This window comes from Phalacrocorax carbo, chromosome 1 (genome assembly GCF_963921805.1).
Source record: "Phalacrocorax carbo chromosome 1, bPhaCar2.1, whole genome shotgun sequence".
NCBI classification, from domain to species: Eukaryota; Metazoa; Chordata; class Aves; order Suliformes; family Phalacrocoracidae; genus Phalacrocorax; species Phalacrocorax carbo.
The window spans coordinates 129831594-129852919 of record NC_087513.1 but is presented as its reverse complement, the minus strand read 5'-3'; the positions used below and the strand labels follow the sequence as shown (position 1 = coordinate 129852919).

General features: G+C 36.1%; 1 protein-coding gene across 2 annotated transcripts in view; it reads left to right on the top strand.

Annotated features, from left to right (window-relative positions):
* The window catches only part of POLA1 (DNA polymerase alpha 1, catalytic subunit), a 205541-nt gene that overhangs the window by 93074 nt on the left and 91141 nt on the right, over nucleotides 1-21326 (top strand). For both annotated transcript variants that reach the window (XM_064473896.1, XM_064473904.1), the window contains exons 33-34: nucleotides 1248-1429; nucleotides 3224-3355. In XM_064473896.1, coding sequence (XP_064329966.1) covers nucleotides 1248-1429; nucleotides 3224-3355 — 314 coding nt within the window. The remainder of the gene's footprint in view (nucleotides 1-1247; nucleotides 1430-3223; nucleotides 3356-21326) is intronic.

Below are 21326 nucleotides of genomic sequence, written 5' to 3'. Positions count from 1 at the left end.
TATCAAATCTTTTATGTAAAAGCAATCTATATCTGCATGTGTAGCAGATACAAATATTCCCAAACATTGTCTTTAAGTCTGAGTCCTGTATAGTAAGGTTGAGAAGAACTGTAAAATGTAGCTTCACTTTCTATTTGTAATCTTTCTTGCTCTTTCTGTAGTAATTATTACATTTGCTATTGACATTTACAAAAGATACGGGTTAATACATGGTAATCTGTTACTTGGCTTAATCAGTCTCTGTTAAAAATATTTTTTAAAGTGCTTCTCTTTGATCTTTTTTAATAATAAAGTAAGCCATAGTTTTCTGAACGTTTTCTTCTACATGCTTATTCAGTTTTTTTTTTTCCCCCTAGCATGTGCTATTTGCTAGAGTTAACAAAAAAACCTGGAAGTGGGATACACGGACTTTTAAAAGGTTGCACATGGCAAAAGATGACAAAACCCGTGGATTTTTATTAAGTTTACTTTGGCAGTCTTATTCCTAGGGCAGTGAACTTTGTGCTTGCTTGCTTATTTACTTATTTGTGGTTGAATCAGTATTTTTAGGATCTCTTTTGTGTATTTATTTGTTTAAAATCTTGAGTTCTGGCAATCAAAAATAAAGCATTTTGTCTCTAGTGCTGCCGTTTTAAATGCTGCTGCTGAATTTTAACCACTGCATTAGATTGAAACCTACATGCTGTTAACCACTGAGCCAAAATGAAATCGACCACTGCATTGAAATCAGAGTTGGCAGTTGTATATGGACTTGAAGGAGTTGGTAATAGCAGTGCACCCGTGTTTCTTTAATGGGGTTTTTATTCTCTGTTTTCAGTTTTAATGGTGCCATTTTGATTTAAAGACCGTTTCTTAATAACGATGCACATTTTTATTGAAATATTTTCAATGTAACTTAAGAAGAAAATAACAATAAAGCCATCCGTTAGGAGTGGTTTCCTCAGAAACAAAATGTTCTGCTGCATACTCCCATGATAATGCAGTGTGCTTGTTTTATTTATAAAGCAATCTTGTGTAAGAAGATAAGTAAGAAGATTTCTTCATGTTTCGTGAACCTTTATTTGCGGTTAAAAATTGTAAAATGTATTTATGTTTTATAGAGGAAGTTTTGCTAAGGAAAGATTTTTAGCTTCTGAATTTACATTTTGTAACTTTCTTTTGAATTTGCTTCACCAAGCATATGAAAAATGAACCTCGTTGCATGGTTGACCTCTTAGTCTTTTGAAATTTTTGTTTCTTATTAATAGGACTGGATCCCTCCCAATTCAGAGTCCATTGCCATTACCATAAAGATGAGGAGAATGATGCCTTGGTTGGTGGCCCAGCTCAGCTCACTGATGAGGAGAAATATAGGGATTGTGAAAGATTCAAGTTTTGCTGCCTCAAATGTGGAACAGAAAATATTTATGACAATGTCTTTGATGGCTCGGTTAGTTTTTTTTTTTCCTGTTTCATTTCTGTTCACCTGTGAGGGAGAAAAATACTTGTAGAGAGAACAGCTTTTCGCTAGGATGTGTCGGCTGTAGGAGAAGATACCATATTGTTTGAGCCGTGCTATTTATAGCTTTGGAACAGCAATTTACGATAGGATAGTGCTGAAATGTTTTTCCCACTTTTGCCTTTCAGCTGTGTCGTCTAGCAGAACATGTGAGATTATCTGGCTTCATTAATTTGTTTGCCCACAGTCGTGAATGATTGTTGCTTTAACTTCTTAAGGAATCCTTATCTTAACACCTTAGTAACTTCCAGTTCTCTCTTTAATGAAACTTTCATATACCGACGGCAATTTCTTATCCTAAATCATATTAATTGGAAAAAGTGTTTTTGAAACTTGTGTTTATCTTGCTACATCCCACCTCCCTTCTTGCCAGTAGGGTTTTCTGTGTTATCTTTCCTTCTGTCTTTGTGTATTGAACATAAAAAGTCCTAGGGGTACATTCTTGTTGAGAAGTTCTGCCAGAAAATGTATCTCTGACCTTGGATCGCAACTTGAAATAGGGCCAAGTATTTAACTCTACAGCAATGTTGTGTATGTATTAGTCATTGGCAAATTAGCGAGCTTCAGAGTAGTGGAAACCTTGAAACTGAAAGCAAATAAATCTTTTAAATCTAAATTAAAACTAATTATTTTAAGTTAATTTGGACAAACAGCAGATGTTTTGCATTTTTTTGAATCAAAATAAAGCAGTCTTTGGAAACAAGTAACAGGAAAAGACATCCAAGTGGAGCGATACTTTGTGAATCCTTGACTTTTGTTCATTACGGCTGTAAATAAGATAGTTAATAGCATGTAGGCTTGACAACTTGCAGATGGGCTAACTGAAGAGAAGTGGATGTCGAACTCCTTTAAAAACAAATAAACAAAGATAACCAAAAAAAACACCAAACAACAGAAGAAACCCCTAAAAAAAAAAACCACACAAACAAAAAAAACCCCAAAAACCCCCAAACAACCCACAAAAAAACTCCCCTCTATTCCTCCTGGAATTGTTTAGTGTTGTGGGTGGGGGTTTAGCCAAGATGACTCACAAAAGCCAAGTCTTACCTTGAAAGTTTTCTAAAAATTGTATAACTGGTCAACCTACCAGGTGGTTCTTATTTTAATGAGAATTCTGCCAACTTAACTTCAGCTGTTCGCACATCACTTCCAGGTTCTGAAACTTTAATGTCAGCTGTTCAGAAGGTTTTGAAAATAAGGGAAATGAGATGGTGTAGAATAGTAAGAGCTATTCTTTGCACTTGGAGAAAATAAAAGATGGTAATGTCATTCTTGTTTAACGAGGTTTGTCTCTATAGCCCTGTTGGTAATTTCATGATTGGCATCTATAAGGTTGATGTCAGTGTCCTTATCAGTGGGCTTGGGCAGAACTTTGATGTGCCTGATAAAACAACAGACCTGTGTTGTTTGGGGGGAGATGGGGGAGTGTGATTTGTCCATAGATTATTTTTTTTACTTAGCATTATTTTTTTTAATTAGTAACTTTGTAACAGGTGAGGAAGCATGTTCTCCAAAAGACCTTTCATTAAGAAGAGAATAGGAAAACTCTGGGTCAGAGAAGTCTCTGTATGGGTGTGGCCAACTGTGATGGGAAGAAAGAAGGCCTAGATATTAGAGGCACTTTAAGACTATTATTTAAAAAAAACATGTCTAAACTCCTGTGATAACTTCTGCTACCATCATCTGTTGTAATGATGCATGCTGTTTTTATACTTCTGTTTTCAGGGGCGATTTATTGAAGCCAGCTTGCAAAGGTGCAGTAAGACTGAATGTGAAGAGCCTCCTTTCAACTATGTGGTTCAAATGAACAACAAATTACTGTTGGATATTAGACGCTACCTCAGAAAATATTATAATGTAAGTATTCACAAAATATTCTGCTATATGAAATGAGTTTTCTAAGTGGTGCTGAGTTTTTAGTCACTGTTGTATTACTTTTTTTATAGTCTAAGGTAATAGTGTGCAATGTCAATATCCAACTTGATGAAAATAAAACAATCAATGATTTGAAATACTAATTTAGAATGTTTGTTTTCTCAGTTCAGTCTCAAGTCAAGATAGTCAGATGCATTTAAATTTTTGTAACTCTGTGTGTCAGCATTATTACAGATGTATTAGCTCTCTGTTTTCCAGACTTTTAGACAAAAAAAAATGCAGAGCTGATTATCTTGATGCTTTTGAGAAAATCTGTGAAGCCTATCAAATATGCAGATATCAATTTCTCATGTAATTGAAATCTGATTCTCTTTCTCCAACCCAAATTGATGTATATTGTGTTACATTGTGAAAAGGAAAACTGAATGTAGCTCTGTAAAAATTCTTTGAACGACAATAGGAAGGGAGATACTATCAATCTTTCTTCATAATGATTGGGAGGGGAAAAAAGAGGAGAAAAATGGGTAGTTAGTTAATTTGATATAATTCTCTTTTTTGGGGGGCAGTGCAAGGAATCCAAAGCTAGCGGTAGTGGTTGGCTTCATATGGCATTGTGGGGAAAAAAAAAAGAGTAATATTTGCAATTCCCATCTTTGCACTGTCTAAAGTGGTGACTGGTTAGGAAAAAAAAAACACCAGAATTTTAAAATTATGTCAGTATGTTTTGCATCTCTAATATGCTGCAAGCACCATATTTTGTGAATTGGCAGCTAGCTGTTTTGGTCAAATTTCCATAGATGATCTCATCCTGTTGCCTGCCTGCCTTTTTTGGTTGTCCAGCTTTGCCTGTTTTCACAGCTTCAGGGCAGACCTTAATTTTGAAGGCAGTCATAATCTTTGGGTGCTCACAACTTTTGATATACTCAAAAACATAATTGTGTTTGAAAATTTGGGCTGTAAATGAATGGCGTACCTAACTCATGATATGTTTTCTTAACTGTTACAAAGCTTTTGCAGGCAGCAGCTACGGTGCTAATAATTGTCATTATAGTTTAATAGAAGTGTGCATTTTGTATTATCTTTATTCTATATTAGTTCTTATTGCAATTGTAGGTAAGTGTTTTCTAAGCTCTTTCCTGGAAATTTAATAATTTCTGAATGTATAAATACTTCCATTGAAGGCTTTTGCATCAAAAGGAGCACAAAACTTTCTTAAAGTATTTAAATTCAGGCAGTATTTCACGAGGTAGGGATAGATTGTTCCTTTCCATTGAAGTTAAAGGTAGATGACTTGGACACAGTTACCAAAATGAAAGATCTCACATCACTTTATTGAAAATCTAAGTGGCTGCAAAATTATCATTCAGCTGATATTACTATGCATATTATATTAAATTATACACAGACTGCTTTTGTATAAAAGTTGCTTCTGATTAACTTCTTTATATTTAATGTATGTACATTATGATAATACACAATGCCGCATGCTAAGTAATTTCTGGCATATGAAGTGCTAGAAAATGTGCATAAGATGTGCAGTAGTAAACTTGATGAATGAAGATACATGTAAGGGCAGGAAAAACTCTTATTACTGGTAGGAACAAAAAGGGGTATAATATTTTACTCCATTCTTGCCTTTTTTTCTTCTTCTTTTAAGACCAAACTGTAAAATGTTTGAGTATTGAACATTACAATTGGCTTATATTGTATTAAAATCTATTAAATATCTTACTACATGGTATATATGATAATGAAGTGTTCTTCAAAGGAATGTATTTGTCCTTGTAAGTAAAAGCTTTATAAACTCAGTTATATTTTTAGTACTGAGAATTTACTTTTAACCTAATTGGCTATAATAATAAGGTTTAAAACTACTTTTTGACTGTGGAATACATTCAGACTCTGAAAGTTTGAGATCATTTTACTGTAAAAAGTAATTTCTAGATTGCACAATAATTTTCATTTTGAAAAAGGGCTTTCCATGAAGTTGGGCATGTAAATTTTTTGTACTGTTAGCTCTTCAAAAATCAGATGCCATGAGTTGTAGTTTATTCCTTTCATCAAGTACTTGTAGTGACTGTATAACAGCTGGACTTGAAATTAATCAAATAGGTGTTTACACTGATATATAATCCTATAAAATATAAAGGCACACCCAGTAGTAGTGTGGCAGAGACCGTCTGAACAAAACGTTTGATGAAACTTTGAGATGCTTATTTAACAGTCTCCTCTTGTAGCGGTTGCATCTGAAAGGTGCAGAAATACCAATTTAAAACAGGCAAATATATTGTCTGTCACTTTTTTTGTTAGGTATTACTGCTGTTTGTGTGCTGGTCAAAAGGCACATAATACAATAACATAAAACGCAAAAATGAATTTTTTAACCTTTCAAATAATGAGCTACCTTTTATGAAGACAGCCTTACGTGAGACTTTCAGCCTGATCTACAGCTCACTGAAATGAATAAGCTTTTTTCAGTGAGCTTTGAATCAGATTTTTTTTTTAAGTGTTTAAGATCATTGCATGTTGTTTCCTTTAGTCTGTTGAAATGCTTTTATATGTGTCTTTGTAAATTTAGGGGCAGGGGGGAGTGCCATAAAATCTAAAAGTGGAAAATCTACTTGCCCTTTTTGGCACATGAAACTGGTAAATAAATAAATACAATGGTGATATACTTCTTTCCTTTAAAAAAGATGCAAATGTAAGTGCATAAATAGAATTTTGTAAGCCTCCTACAAATTTCATTGTTTTTGTAAATTACTCACAGTTTATATAAAATTTTCTGTTTCCACAATCATTTTTTGCCATTAAATATTGAAATGTTTTATATCTGTCTTCCAAAACGCATCTACCATTGCTCCAGTATTTTTTCAATTTCTTAATGGTATTAACAATATCAAGTTTGATAATCTTACTCCTAACTGTAAATATATCTAAAAAATTACGTGCCAAGATTTTATTTCTTTTCAGAAATGCATTATTCTATGAGATTGATCCTGTTGTGGGTTTTTTTTTAATTCTGCTTCAGAAGAGCAAATAGATGAAAAGAGAGAGAAACGCTAGCTAATCTAAATTGGGAAATGAAGAGGGCTTTTTTAAGCATGAAAATTTCATCATCTTGTCAGCTGGCAGAATGCCTGCTGTGTGGATTCACAAAGGCTAAGAATTACACTTTCATGAAATTTTCCTCACTAACTGCCCTGGTTAATTTGAAAGATAACCCACTGTTCTAATTCATTCCTCAATTGGGCGGTGCAGGTTTTATCTTTGATCTGACAAAGCATTTGTGTTAATCGTTTTGGCCCTCTACTAGACACTCTTGGGATTGTGCTTTTACAATAAATGTGTCTGTGATAGCTCTTTAGTCTATTATACTTACAATAGATCCATAGAACTGGTAATTAATTCTGTGCTGCTTTGGAAATGGGGAAGAATAGGTGTAGCTCTGTCAAGTGCTGCTGGGAAGTTTGTTTAGCTAGTTCATTTTTGAAGTGTTACCCTCAGCCATCAGTGAAACATCCATGCTAGGGAATGGGTGAAAGCTGAAATCTGCAAGCGTATCTGGAAAAACAGGCCAACATTTGTGCATAGGAGGGTGTAATTTCATTTACAGTAAGTTGATCTAATTATTACGATGGAAACTGTTTTGTGTTTCCCGCTCGGATATTCAAATGCTCATTTTTGAGCACTTGGTAAATAAACACTACTTCTTAGACCCCCTTTTAAAAAGCCCTGTAAAAATCAGTATGCACATCCATAAAATGAATCCCATATCTTGCTCAGCTGTTGAGGTGTTAGTTTTGCCAACTAAAAAGAACAGAATAAAAAACCCCAGCGTATCGTATATGCCATTTGAACAGTAGCAAAATTCATATTGAACTGCTTGGCCTGGGGAGCTGTTGTCCCTGAAGCAGCAGTTTTTTAAAGCTGGTTTTTAAGTGTACATGTGTGGTGTATATTTATAGTCAGTTATAGTTAGTAGTATATTTGTAAGCTAAAACCTGGTTTTATATAGATGCTCTTTATATGCTGTCTAGTTAATAGTGTATGGCATCTTTAGATATTTTGTTTTTCAAAATGCATGAAATGTTGCAGACTTTAAGAGGGTTTTTAAAAATGCTGGAAAAAACTCTTGGTCTAACCTGTATTGCACTGTTTTTGTTTTACAGTCTTTTTCTACTGGACTACTGTAACCCACAGGCAAAAGTGAGTTTGAAGGCTATTGAACACTGCTAAATAACTTTATACTGTTCAGCTGCGAAAATTCAGTGTTCAATAGCCCTCAAAATTTCTCATTTCTTACCTGTGGTGGGGTGGTCTACTGCTTGCACATTAGGTCGCAGTATAAAAGCATGTTGGTACACTTTTCAATGACTTTAAAGTATTATTTTTTATATATATATCTATTGCTGTTCTGACTCTTGTATATACATTCTTGAGTTTTGCATTAGTATTTTGCGCACTTAAAAAAGGTAAAAGATTTATAAACAAGATCCTAGTACGAGAGGCGATAGCATTCACACAGGGTTTTGGGATTGCGTGGCATATTCGCTTAAGAGAACAGAGATGACAGGGCTTGTTGTGAACCTGGAATCTCCCACACTTCAATCAAGTGTATTGCCAACAACCCACAGGTGTACACCACATGAACGGGTGAAAATATGATTGTAGATGATGGTGATGACTTTTGTAATCATGTTCCTACAACAGTCATGTATTGAAAGCTTTTTTTGGTGGGTGGGTTGGGTAGGGGTAAGAAGTTTCTTTGGCACGAGGGAAAGGTGCCTAGCAGTGGCAGTAGTACAGTGTTTTATTTATTGTTGTGCTAATAGTGCTAGAAGTATATGGGCATGTGATGAAGAGTAGGTAGGGCCAGGAAATAGAAGGAATTGTGACGCCAGCTGATGTGGTAGGCACAATCAGATAGCTAGACTCTGCCATCAAATTAACTCCAGTGATTATTTTGAGTCCTTCCTGTTTGTATGGAAATGGGCTTCCGAGTCTCTTCCAAGTGTGAACTTGTATCACTGTCATTTGGGTTTATACATACAGAAATCGAGACATTTATTTTTAGTACTGAAAGCTTCCAAGTCAAGGCAGAATGGAAAGCAATTGGAGTGAAAGATGAAAGATTAATGTGATTCCATTCACAGTTTACTGGGGACCTGAGAGAGGGAAGGGAGACTGCCACCAGATTATCAAGAGTTTCCTCCTCCCCTCCACAGTAGCATTTTCTGATTCTTTCCTTGATTGAGGTTGGCAAATGAGTTGTATTTGGAATCGTGTTTTGGTTAACCGGGAGAAACTAGGAATATCTTGATTATTGAACAGAGCAGTCAGTATGCTACCATATGAAAGCATTATACATCTGTCTTTCTGATATAATTTATGTTTATTGAATAGTAAAAGATAGCCCTTTGGTCACAGGGAGTAGTGCATTTTGGGGATGAGTAAGCAGTTATTTGTCACAGCATTCATAGCGTCTATTAACTGGAATTGATTCACTATTACTGCAAATTCTCCATGATCTGCCCTGTAAAGGAGTTGTTTGTTTTAGACTTAGAGCATCAATATGATTTTTAGTGAAGTGTTTCAAAGTAACGATCGATATGCCTTTACAAAGGGTTTAACTCTCTTCATTGGATTTTACTAGCCATGATGGACACGCATCTGTCTCACTGATGGTTGAGTGAGGCTGAGTGTGGCTCTCCGCACTCCTGAGTTTTAGCCACTGATAATGAGTGAACATAAGTAAAGAAGCAGTGTCTTTTTACTGTTGATTCTTCCTAGTGCTTTGTCCACAGTCTGGTACCGTGCCAGAGAAGACTTAATGACACTAGATATCTCTCTCAGCGCGTTGTAGAAAAGGCTCCCCAGGCTGGCCACCACATGGAACAGGTTCTAAGAAATAGGGATTGCTTCAATAGAGTAAAACTAACTTTATAATTTCCTCTGTAGGTAGAATACAGGAATGTAAGGGCTTATTATCACAATAATTTGTCTGCTTAGGCTTATAAATGGCAGTATTGTGAAGATCATGTTACAGGAAGTGTGCCCAGAGGTAAATATGGTCATGGTTATGATTGCCACCAAGTGTGTAATGTTTACCTAGGTGATTGAATCACTCATCTAATAACAAGATGTTTCTGCCTTCAGAGGATTACAGAAAGCACTGTCTTTGAAGGTACTCTGTTGGAACTGATCTGTTGCCCCAGTCAAAGCAATGATGAATTTTGGCAACAGTTGGAGAGGATGTTTGTGCTGCAGTATAGAGATGGGGTTGCAGCTCTGTGTGTCTGATCTGGCTTTAAAATGACTACAAAGTATGTAGCTTTGGTGTACCAGTAGCAGTATTTGTTATGAGATTCTGTAGCCAATAATCTAAAATCCTGGGCAAATCTGTGCAGCCTATGGAGAGGTCTGCCACAACTGCATTACTAATAGTGCCTCTGCACGCTACTTTAGAGAGAGTGAGCAAATGTGCCCTCCTTTGGATACCTTGGATTGACAGAAGTGCTATATAGTTTTGTAGGGTGTGCTTCTTCTGAGACTATTTTAATAACAAATCAAGAATCACAAGATGATCTACAGTAAATCACTGGTCTTGAAAGGATCAGTATTAATCTTTCTTCTTTTTACAGTAGTTTGAGATCCATTTTAACTCTGTTTAGGTTTTTGTTATGTTCAATTTAAATTTTTGATGGAAAATGATCCCACTAGTCTCTAAAGACATGAGAAGCAGAAGTCCAGGTAAACTAATTAAGGCTTACAGTGAGTTTTAAAACCACCAATTCTCATGGAATTTCGATACTGTTAATGCCTTATGGTATAATAATTTGCAGCAACAAATTACTGAAATATCAAACGAGATTAAGTCTGTGTTATTCTACAGAAACTTGTAATAGAGAACACATTATAACAGCCTTGCTAGGAGATGGCACAGGTCGAGGTCTCTTGGCCTTGAATACTTGATACTGGTTGATGTATGTATAACTAGCAATTCTTACAGCTCTCAAGCACCTTACATCCCTCAGGAGAACTAAGTTAAAATCTGAAGCTGAAGAGATCATGCTTCCACAAGGATAAGTTGGTTTAAAGTTCATGACCTAAAAATGATGTGGTTATCAGAAATGTTTTCGTAGAAGTCACTAATAATAGAGAAATCCATGGTCCAACACTGATTTTAGAAAGTGAAAAGTACTTGCTTTAAGCCTTCCCGCCCCCCCCCCCCCCCAAAAAACCCCCACAAACAACAACAACAAAAAAAAAAAACCAAAAAAAAACCCAAAAACACAACCACCAAACAAAAAAACTGAAGTGGTAATTCAGAGTAGAATGGACATATAAAGGAACAAAATATGGAATGTTTTATAATAACTGGAAGAAATTTAAGTTACCTAGTTATTGTAAGTAATCTAAGTTATTATGAACCTGCCTTCAGTTTAAAAAAAAGAGCTTAAAATAAATTTTATAGAATTTGGGGAACTAAACTATTTTTGATGCCGTTACCTTCTTTTGCAAACATTTTTGTTTGATGCTGTCTTTCGTAGTCCACATTCCTGAAGATCATTGAATAAGAAAATCCTGGCGGTTGGGAGGCGACAGAGGGCATACATGAAAAACATTATGTATGTTTTCCTCAGCGTGCCTTTCCTTGGCGTAGTGGGAAAGGTTCTTGCAGGTGTTTATTTTTTCCTACCCTTAGATGTTAAAAGAATTATTTTCATTTTCTGGTTTAAACCAGTTAAAATTGTCAAAAAACATTTCCAGTAGCATTTAGTCACTGCTCTATTTCTTGGTGAAATACTCTTAGGAAAAATTAAATAAGCTGTTCCTCAAAAGAAGTGGTTCCAGTATTTTAAATCTCATCATACAGAAGCTTTGTAGTTAGAAGGTTATTTCAAAAACTTATATTAAACTTAAACAGCTGTTTAGCTGTTTAGTATTTGATGCAGCAAGAGAAAATGGATGAATGGATAAGCATTCAAGGATCAGACAGATCAAATGGGTAGTTCAGACCTTTCAGCTTGGTTCCTGGAAGTAAGTCATATACATGAAAAAACCTCAGAACAATGAGTCTGGGCAGCACTATTTAGCTAAACTCCTCTGTCTTTGCCTCTTGATTCATGTGCTTAGGGATGGGGAGGGCAACCCCCAACTGAATGAGACTTTTAGGGAATTATTATTATTATTTCTTCTTTTACAGTGGCCAAGAGAAATCTAAGCAGTAGCAGAGATAATGCAACAAATTGTCTATAAGATTTCCTATATCCTAGGGAACACCAGGGTCAATTCGCAGCCTGTGCAGTGTTAGAGTTGACATTTGTTGCTCCTCTTGACTCATGAAACCTGTATTCTACAGGTTTGTCAATTAAGAGCCAGGGAAGTTTTGGATCCTCTGAGATTAAAAAGAGTTGTTACTTCATTTTAAGTGAGAACGTTCCCGTCTGCAAGAAGAAATAGCACAACAGTGTTACATTAGACATGGCTTCATAAAAGGGTTTTGTATTTGCTTCACTGTGTCTCGTTAAGAAGTCAAGGTCTTCTAAGTGCTACACAGTCTCTGTTTTCTACAAAGTGCCAGTAGTTCCTTCAGTGGCTATATGAGGGTGGATTTTTTCATCCGCAGGCATTAAGTAAATAACTGCTTTGTATGCCTACTTTGGGAGAAAGTATGATTTAAGTGCGGAACCTTATTCCAATGAGTAGTCAGGTAGTAAAGCTGTGCTTCAAAAAAGTGTTGGCCCATATGCAGCATCCTATGTATAGGTCTCTGTAAAGAGTCCTAGAAGCTTATCAGTCAGGTTGGCTAGATTTGTCTTCAGATTATATTTCATTATATGGCATCTACTGATGGACTTCAGTCTGCCCACAGCTGCAGCATCCTATAACGGGGAAAAAAAAAAAAAAAAAAAAGCTGTGTAGTCCTGATAAAACTGTCACAGGGGCTAAATGACAGTCTTGTTCACTTCCTTTCATCTGAAGAGTTTCAGCTATCCAAGTATCTTCAGCCTAGTAGATTGTGTTAGGCTTTGGATCCACAAATGTAGGAGAAACATTTCTGAGGTTTTCCAAAGGTATACCAGGTTTCTACATGAAAATTAAGGCTCTGCAGAATTTGGCAAGTAGATGTTTTCCTTTTCTCCTGAACAAAATCATTTTGATATCGGCAAGAAAGGCATCTAAAATCCATGACGATCAGTAAAGATTGCTAGATAGGGATATTTGTGCAGTGACTTGAACTCATTCCATCTAAAAATAAAAATCTCCATTTCAGAATTGTAGCAGATACTTGAAATGTCTTGCATCTTTATCTTCAACCTCCTATGGAACAGTATACACAAAACGTTGATGTTTGAAGATGGGTTTGGTTTTTATGCTGGACCAGAAAGCAGTACCTTTTTTTGTCTTGTCTTTTTCTGTTCTGTGTTGGTGGGTACAGTTCAGACGTGGAAAACAAGAAAGTATGGACTCCCAAATGGATGTCTATAATACACCCACGCAACAACAGTATCATCCGAGAGATTTATTTAAATGGCATTTTTCTTGTGTTCCTTTTTCCTTTATCACTTGTCACACCCTGTCTTTGAAGATTATAGACATGCACAATTTGGAGAGCATTTTTGTAATAATATGCTTTCTTTTCCTAATGAAAATATGGTCAGCGTAGCAATGTTCTTTTTACCCTCATTTGATGGAAGTTTCTGTATTAATGCCCTCAGTTTGGATTATATATTTTTTTTAATGTCTTTTTAAATATGTTTGTATTAGCAACACTTAATTTCTGTGCTCTGCCATGAACATGAAGTATTTAGCATTGTGCATATTTTACAGTTGGTATGTCTTAATTATTGTTTAAATTTTTAGAAGTTACTGGATTTGGAAGAATTATCTGAAAGGACAAAATAGGAGGTGGAGTCAAGTGGAAGTGTATCCTCATCAACTCTGCAGTCAGCCCCCATTCCTTTGAGTGCAAGGCAACCCAGCTGTGAGGATTGCTGGCCACACTCTCATCAGAGAGAGAAGGGGGGGAGGGGGGAGAGAAAATTAGCAAGACAAAATTCCTCTCTATCAATCCTGTCTTTACACAAATTCAGACTTCTGAGTTCCCATACGTGAGAGTGTAACTTAATTTCCAAATTACATGATGAAAGCACATCTGTCCCAAAATTAATACCTCTTGAGAATATCATAATTGTATATACTGAAAATAATTAGTATCTGTAATTTGCAAGTCATAAATGTCTAATTTTTAGCGAAGTTGTTTGTTTCCATTTAAGATAAATTCTCAATTTAATATCCAAAGCAACATTCGCCTATACTACAAAAGGGCCAGAATTGTTTAAAAACAGAGAATCCCTTCACCCCCAAAACACAAAGACACAAAATGGCATACGCTGAATTCTGTTGCAGAATATAACATTAGATTTCTGCAAGAGCTCTGTAATGACTCTAATAGTTTTTATTGGATAATACATATATTTTTCTCATACTGAGGCAATTCATGCTGGATGAATCTTGCTACAGAACTAGCAGATACCAAGCTACCCATTGACCACCTATCAAGTGCAAAGATTGAATGCAGAATTTGAATTTGGTAGAATTTCTCTTTTTATGTATATGTGCATTTATGTCTGTATATATGTGTGTGTGTTTGTGTGTGCATGTGTACAAATAATGGCATTAAGGTTAATACAGCTATTTAGAAATATTAGATTGTCTTCCAGTAGTTCATGCAGCGTTGGTGATGCTTTTTCACACTATTCTTTAGTATTTGCATGTGGTTTTTATGCTTGTTTGAAGGAAGCAATTAATCAGATTCGCCCTCCCTCCTAACGCTTTCTACCTCTCTTTTTTTTTCCTGTGATAAGTGATCAGCATTTATACTGCCTTGTTCCATTAATGGGGCTTATTTTGGGGATCCCTTGATTGGGTTAAAAAAAATTAACAAAAACCTATCGGTGAAGTAGCAATAATAGAATAAACTGAATTGTGATGTGGTCCTTGAGAGAGTTTCCTGGCTGATAAAACATAAGGTAGTTTTAGGATCAAACACCCCTGCTCCCTTCCCAACCCCTTCAGTGACAGAAACTGAAACACCTTGTAGGGGATTCATAATTAAAATTCTGTATGATCTGACTTGTCTTTGGAGACTTCCCAACAAGAGTGAGTCAGACATCTTAAGGACTTAGAATTAACAAAATAAGCCTATATTATCTGCTGAGAAATGGTCAGGGATTACTCCAAAGTTTTATTTTCAACATTTTTTGCTGAGCCCATTTGTGAAGGGCTTCATGAGGCTAGTGGCAAGATGCCACTCAGTAATCAGGTGTCATTCAGTAAAAAAGCTTGAGGAGCATCTGAGATTATAGTGAAAATAAGGAAAATGATCTAGGAGTGATTACAGGCTTTCATAATGAGAAGTACATTTAGTGTCTATATAAATTAAACCAGTGCCTTTCTAGACACAGATCTGTGCAAGATAAGCCAGCATCATAACCAAAGCTTAGTCTCTCATATTGATGAGTTGGTGTGATTAGAGGCCAGTTCTTTTTCCAGATAAAATGCATCTAGACAGATCTTTTTCCCTGCCCTTCTCTCCACTCTCATCTTAGTTGCAAGTAATTCTTCAACTACAAATTCTTCCACTTTATCCTCTAGTGGTGAGACGCTAAACTGTCTGGAATGGATCAAACATGATGCAGGTCTAGGAGGCTGTTAAAAACTGTGTTACAATAGGGAAGACCTTTGGAGTCAAAAACAGAGGCAGAATGAGATCCTTAAAATAAATAGGTTAGTGGAAGAAAATGCAAGATGTACCTCTCCCACTGTCTGTAGCAGTTCCTCGGATGAATTCTCTAGCAGACTTCATGACTTGTTTTTAGGACATTCCAGCTATCTCTGAATAGTGATATTAACAAAGGAGTTTTGCTTTTTATTTCTGAAGTGTTTTGGAACTCTTAGAGGACCTTTCAACTTTGGAACTGGTATGTTGGAGCATTGTCCAGCTAACAGAAGGTGATGGAGTAGATGTTTGGAAAATATCATTCCTAGTGGTTAGAAACATGAAAAAATTTAAAGTGTGCCCACTGTTTTGCCTCTCACTTGAGGACTGCCTGCCAACAGCTGAGGAACAAGAAATCTGCCAGTGTACAAAAAGCACTGCAACAATATAGCCTTGATGCTGGAAGCATTAAGGCTAAATATCCATCTGTTTTTAGGCACTTGCCATAAATTTTGGCATTTACAAAATTTAGATGGTGGAATATGGGATCATTTCAGTTGCTGGTATTAATCTTCAATGATCTCCACCAGTGGTCTGAATGAAAATAAATACTCCCTAGAATAATCCATACCCTCAAGTAATGAGTATTTATTAGAGCATCCTTCCTCCTCAGAGAAAATAAAGACCTCGCCATTAGCTTCTACTCATATTTCTGGAATGGAAGCAGAATCAGCCCTGCCTGTGTGTTCCCTTGTTCGACCTCCGAAGAGGTTGGCATTCAGTACTGATGAAGCAGAGAAACTTTCTGGGCACCAAAATATTGAGACTGAAATCACAGTGCGTTAGAGATTTGGTTTCTTCTGGTACTAAGGTTTTTTAGCTTCTGTTAGGGCTGTCCTTGTTAAAAGAGCACTGAACACAAAAATGTACTGGGTGAGAGACAGTCTGAAGAGGGGCAGGATTGCTTCAGCAGCAGGGAATTTTGGGGGAAGAGGTGACTGTTAGTTTGGGACTAATCTGTTCACCTTCAGTGAAGAGATGAGGACCAGCAAGAAGTGTCAACTCATCTGCTCCCTTGGCAGGACAATGCACAAATGAGCCTGGGAACTCTGGAAGCTGCCTCTTTTGATCTCGTTGCTTTAGTTGAACAGTTAATACCTTCAGTTACATCAGGAGAGCCACTAAAACCTGAGTGAAAATTAAGAATCAGTTTAAGACTCCTCGTTTAGGAAAGAAGGGTGGGGTTGGTATTCTTCCCTTCTTCCCTCAAGGCTTGTGACAGGGAATAATGAAAATCCTTAAATGAAGTGAGTGAATCTCTACACTGCAGTTTATTTGGTCACAGAAAACTCTGTCCACAGATAACTGTGGCCAGTTGCCTGCTGCCAGAGGAGAAGCTATTGGACTATTCTTTAGTGTTTTACTAAAACGTTACTTTCATGTTTGTTACTTTGCAGATTCCTCAGACACTTTTTAAGATCACTTTGCAGGTGATCTTAAAAGGGGTGCCAAAACAGTAATAGAACTTAAGGGTTTAAAAAAATTATACTTCACTCTCTTGCCACTGCTTTATTATTTTAAAGATTTGACTTTTAGTATTCAAAGAACAAAAATCTACTGTAAGCTCTGGATTCATAGGAGGAAACAAATGGCTTTTTTCTGACACCGTAGGTACATATTTTAGGAAAGAAGCTGCACAAAGGCTCCCTTTGGATTATAGAAGTTGTTAAAGATGTGTTTTACACATTTAATGAGCATGTCTGACTTTTCTTTCTGGGGAAAAGCCAGTTTCTTCAGAAGAAACCTGTAAAACATTTGCCTTGTTGGTCAAGGCTGTCTCACCTTTATGAGATACCAGCATAAACACAGATGTAAACAAGTCCCTTTATTCCCCCTTCTGTTCTGTATTGTTGCTTTCCATACTCGCTGCTCAGTAGAGAGCTTCCATACCTTTCTATTTCTAGAGGTCTGTTACTGACAGTAACTGCCAGTGCCATATAAGTTCTTTTTTTCTGGGGGCAAAATGATACGTACTGAACTGGCTAATAGTCCAGCTTATTCTCAAATATTTAAGCATATCTAATAATAGTGTTATGGCTAGTGCATAAAATAATTTAAATTTGTGACTTTTTTTTCTGAACAGGCAAGTAGTAAGATAATTCTTCTAACTGCTCAGAAAGTTAGGAAGTTACTGGGAAGTAGTTAAATGGGATTAAAATCCGCCCTTCTTCAATGAAGTTGTGCTTAACACCAAGATGTTAGCTTTTATAGGAATTGTTTCTTACTGAAGAAATACTTCGTTGCATTGCCTAAAGGAAAATGTAGACACTAGTGTTGTTTCTTTTTAGTTGGTTTTCTTTTAACCCAGCAACCATTTTTTTAGAGCAAGGTTGTATTAAAGCTATCAGGTTATGAAAGCTCTGCCACTGCTTCAGAGAGCCTTGGGGCCATCCTCGGTTATTTAATTGCTTTTACGTCTTTCGCAGGAGAAAGACAAGAATGCGCTTCCCTTGAACTTAACAGTTTGGGCAATTTTCTATAATCCAGTAAATACAAATTGTACCCTGATTATCCATCTATGTCTGTCAAGCAAATTTTAATGGATGAATGAATGAGTCAAATCCTATGCATGGAAATATACAAATATGGAAAACGTGGTTCTAATTACAAGGCTGCTAAATTTACACAAGGTCAGGTAAACAAGGCACTGTGTAATGATTATTAATTGTTAATGACGCCTTTGGCAAAACACATTTCTGCTCTGAACACCTAACATTTTTGCCTTTTTAGTTATATGAAACAGCCAAATTGATCAGCTATTAGAAGAAAACAGAAGACATTCGTTTCTCCCATCTTTCTTCTACCTCACCTCCATAACTGCTTACTAATTATTTCTGAGTAGTGGGAGGGATATTGTTCTGAAAACTAAAAGTACGTTCAACAGTTATGTATGAAAGTCCCCACAGCAAGTATTGAAGAAATTATCATTCATTCATTGAATAAATGAATACATTCATTAACAGATAACCTTTTTCCTCATAAGGTAGTACTAGGAGCATAGAAGCTCCTACAATCTGTTGTCCTGTGTGATGAAGAAGAGCTATTTTTTCTGTTCCATAGTTACCCTTGGAAAGTGTGTTTAATTTTTTAAAAGTGCTCAGTCTCTCCTGCCTTAATTCTGTTGCCCTTTCCTTCACCCTCACCCATGTACCTTTTAAACTTACCTGTCTCTCTTTTTCTTGTCTCTTCTGGCCCACTGTAAATGTTGTCATGTGGTTGTAAGACAGAGGAGTTTGCAGGAAAGGAGAGAAACAAGGCTGAAATGGGGAATATGAGGTGCCATGTTAAATGAAATTAAACAACACGGGCAAATAGAAATCTACTTTTTTTGCTAGATATATTTGGGTTGCAAAGTTGTGTGAACAAACAGTTAACTTGGACAGGAATGGTGAGGGAGGTTGCAGTCTTTTATGCTTGTTAGGTTGTTGCAGCTCAAAAACATAGACTGATTAAGTATTAACCTGTGAACAAAGGAGTTTTATTTGGTGAAGGGTTTTGCCCAGTGTAGTATTGGTCTCTGACATTAGCTGGGTACTTAAAGATTCAAGGAACTCCCTCAAAGACAAATTTTTTCAATAAAACTTTTTGTAGGAGATGCAAGTTCCTAGTTAGTGGCTGACTCTTCTGGTAGTACTAGAATTGTTTTCCCCTGTATGACTGCGTGTCTACTGCAGATACAGCTTCTCTGTGGCACTTTGTGGCAAGGAGTTCCAAAGGCTATTTGATAATGTTTAAAATAATTCTATTTTTCACTGCTCTGGTTTTGTCATCTTTTCAGCTTAACTGAAATTCTAGTTTGAATTGCAAAGGTAAACAAAACAAGTTTATCATGTGTATACTTCATTGTCCACATTCTAGGCTTTCTTTTGTCAACTTCTGTTTTCTTTGGCTGTCTTTTGCACTCCTTTTGTTTCTTTTTTGCTATGATAGTGGTGGCAAAACTAAATATTATCAGGCACTGATGTTCACTGGTGTGATCTGTGGTTTTGATGGGTACACAAAGGCTGTAGCTATTTATCAAAATCCTTTCCATCTTCTGCGTTTCTCAATATTCAAGCAGAATTGCTTAATGTAGATTGTTTTTAGCACTGCAGATGATCAAACTTAATGGGAACCACTGTATTAAACACATATCAACTTCTAATACTGAGATTTTGTAATAAAAATCTTTCAACTAGTCAAAATTTACCTTTTTGTGATACATATATTTACTTTTTGTAACATGTTTGTGGTCCCTCTCAGGCTGCTTTTTTAAATTTCCAAATGTTAGTAGAAAGTGATGTTATTTCACTGTATCTGATATGTTTATAACCACTGAAAAATGTATTCTATAATACTTTTTTTTAATTGTATTTACAGAGCTGGCTTTGTTGCTGTTCTTTGCGTTGGTTTCTTCTATCTGGTTTTAGTGATGTGCCCAAGATTGTAGACGGCATTTCAAGCGAGGCCTCTGCTGGCTTTGTACAGAGAAATGATTACTTTTAGTCCTTTGTTCAGTTTTTTCTCTGCTTCTTTCTTCTCATTCACTTTTCCTTTTGATTAGTGTATTATTTTAGCATAATTTTTGCCTTTCAGCGTCAGCCTCTCACTGGGAGCTAACATTTATCATTCTCACATCCCTCCTCCCTTCCTTCCTTCCTCCCTCCCTCCCTCCCCAATATGGCCAATATTATCTGTGCTGGTTTTTATATTTATGCTGTTTTAGAACTTCGTATTTGTCTCTTGCATTTCTGAATCTTTCCTATTTTCCACTCTTGAAAGAACTTCTTCCAATTTGTGCGTAACTGTCACCTAAACAGTTTTCTACCGTTGGCTCTGAACAGAAAGCCTGGGTGGTAAACAGCCTTATAAGCTTAGCAGAGGCTAAACTTTTCCATCTTCCAGCACGAGGAGCTCTCAATTCTGATATGAATTATTTGTCTTCTCTCTTACGTCAGTGTTCAAGTAAGTCTGGATTCTTGCTAGCAAATCGAGTTTGTTTGGGTCAAGCTGACCTCCTTGCGAGATCCCAGAAGTTTTGTCATTTGAGGTTTTTGCAGGCATCTAATTCTTTCTTTTTCTAATATTTCTCTTTTCTAACATGAAACTAATACCAGTAGGTGGAATCTATTTAGCTTAATTTTGTTACTTTCTGTAAATCATTTAAATGATCATGCTTTTCACTATTTAAAAAGTACCTATCAATGTTCACATATCCCAAAGACCATTTCGTAATTCAGAATTATTCTTTATTTTACAACTGTGGTACTACAAAAAAAAAAGGGAATATGACTACATAATTTGATCACTTGGACTGGGCTTGGGGCAATTTCAGGTACTGGTTGGATTTTGGAGTTTGAGTGTTTTGATGTTTTGTTTTTGTTTTTTTTTTTTTTTTTTACACTAATTTCAGTAAAGTAAAGGTATATGGTGCACTGTTACTGATATACATTTTATTTTATTTCCCTTTAACTTTTATGCATATTGATAAGTTCAGTCTGTTTTGCAAACACTTACTAATGCTATAATATGTTTTCCCATATCTCCCTTCTCAAATTTTTACTGTTATTGATTGAAGATTCAATTGAGAAATGTGTTTAGAACCCTGCTTTCTGTGGTAATCATAGAAGTCAGTGGGAAGACAAGAAAATTGAATTGAAAGAAATTGTGTGCGTGTGTGTTTTGTGTTTCAGCATAGATTATCTCTGCCAAAATAATAGCTGTCATTTTGTTCTTGCTGTATTAGTGGCCTGTAGCTTACTACTACCCCTTCTGCCTTGCTTTTGTCCATTTGTCTATTTGTGAGTAGAAAAAAAAATTTGTGAAGGGCCGTAATTTGGGGGCTTTATTATGCTAATAAAATCAATATTTTGTTATCTATTTAAATTAAATATTCCAAGATGGTGACCCCACTCTACCCTAGTATCAAAGCTGCAGACCTTAACATTCAGTGACTTTGAAACTTGAGTTCTGCTTAGAATTTCATGTCATGCCTGTCGCAGGAGAAAAAGATGGAAAATGTATACGGTGAGCCTATAGGACTTCCTGCAGTGCTTATTAATCCTTTATGGATCATTTGAAATGTTTCTAGTTTATTTAAGCTTTGCTGCTTGTATCAGATTGTTCCTGCAAAAAAGGGAAAAAGTGATCATGCTTTGAATCTTTAAAAATGATCTCACTTTCAAGCAA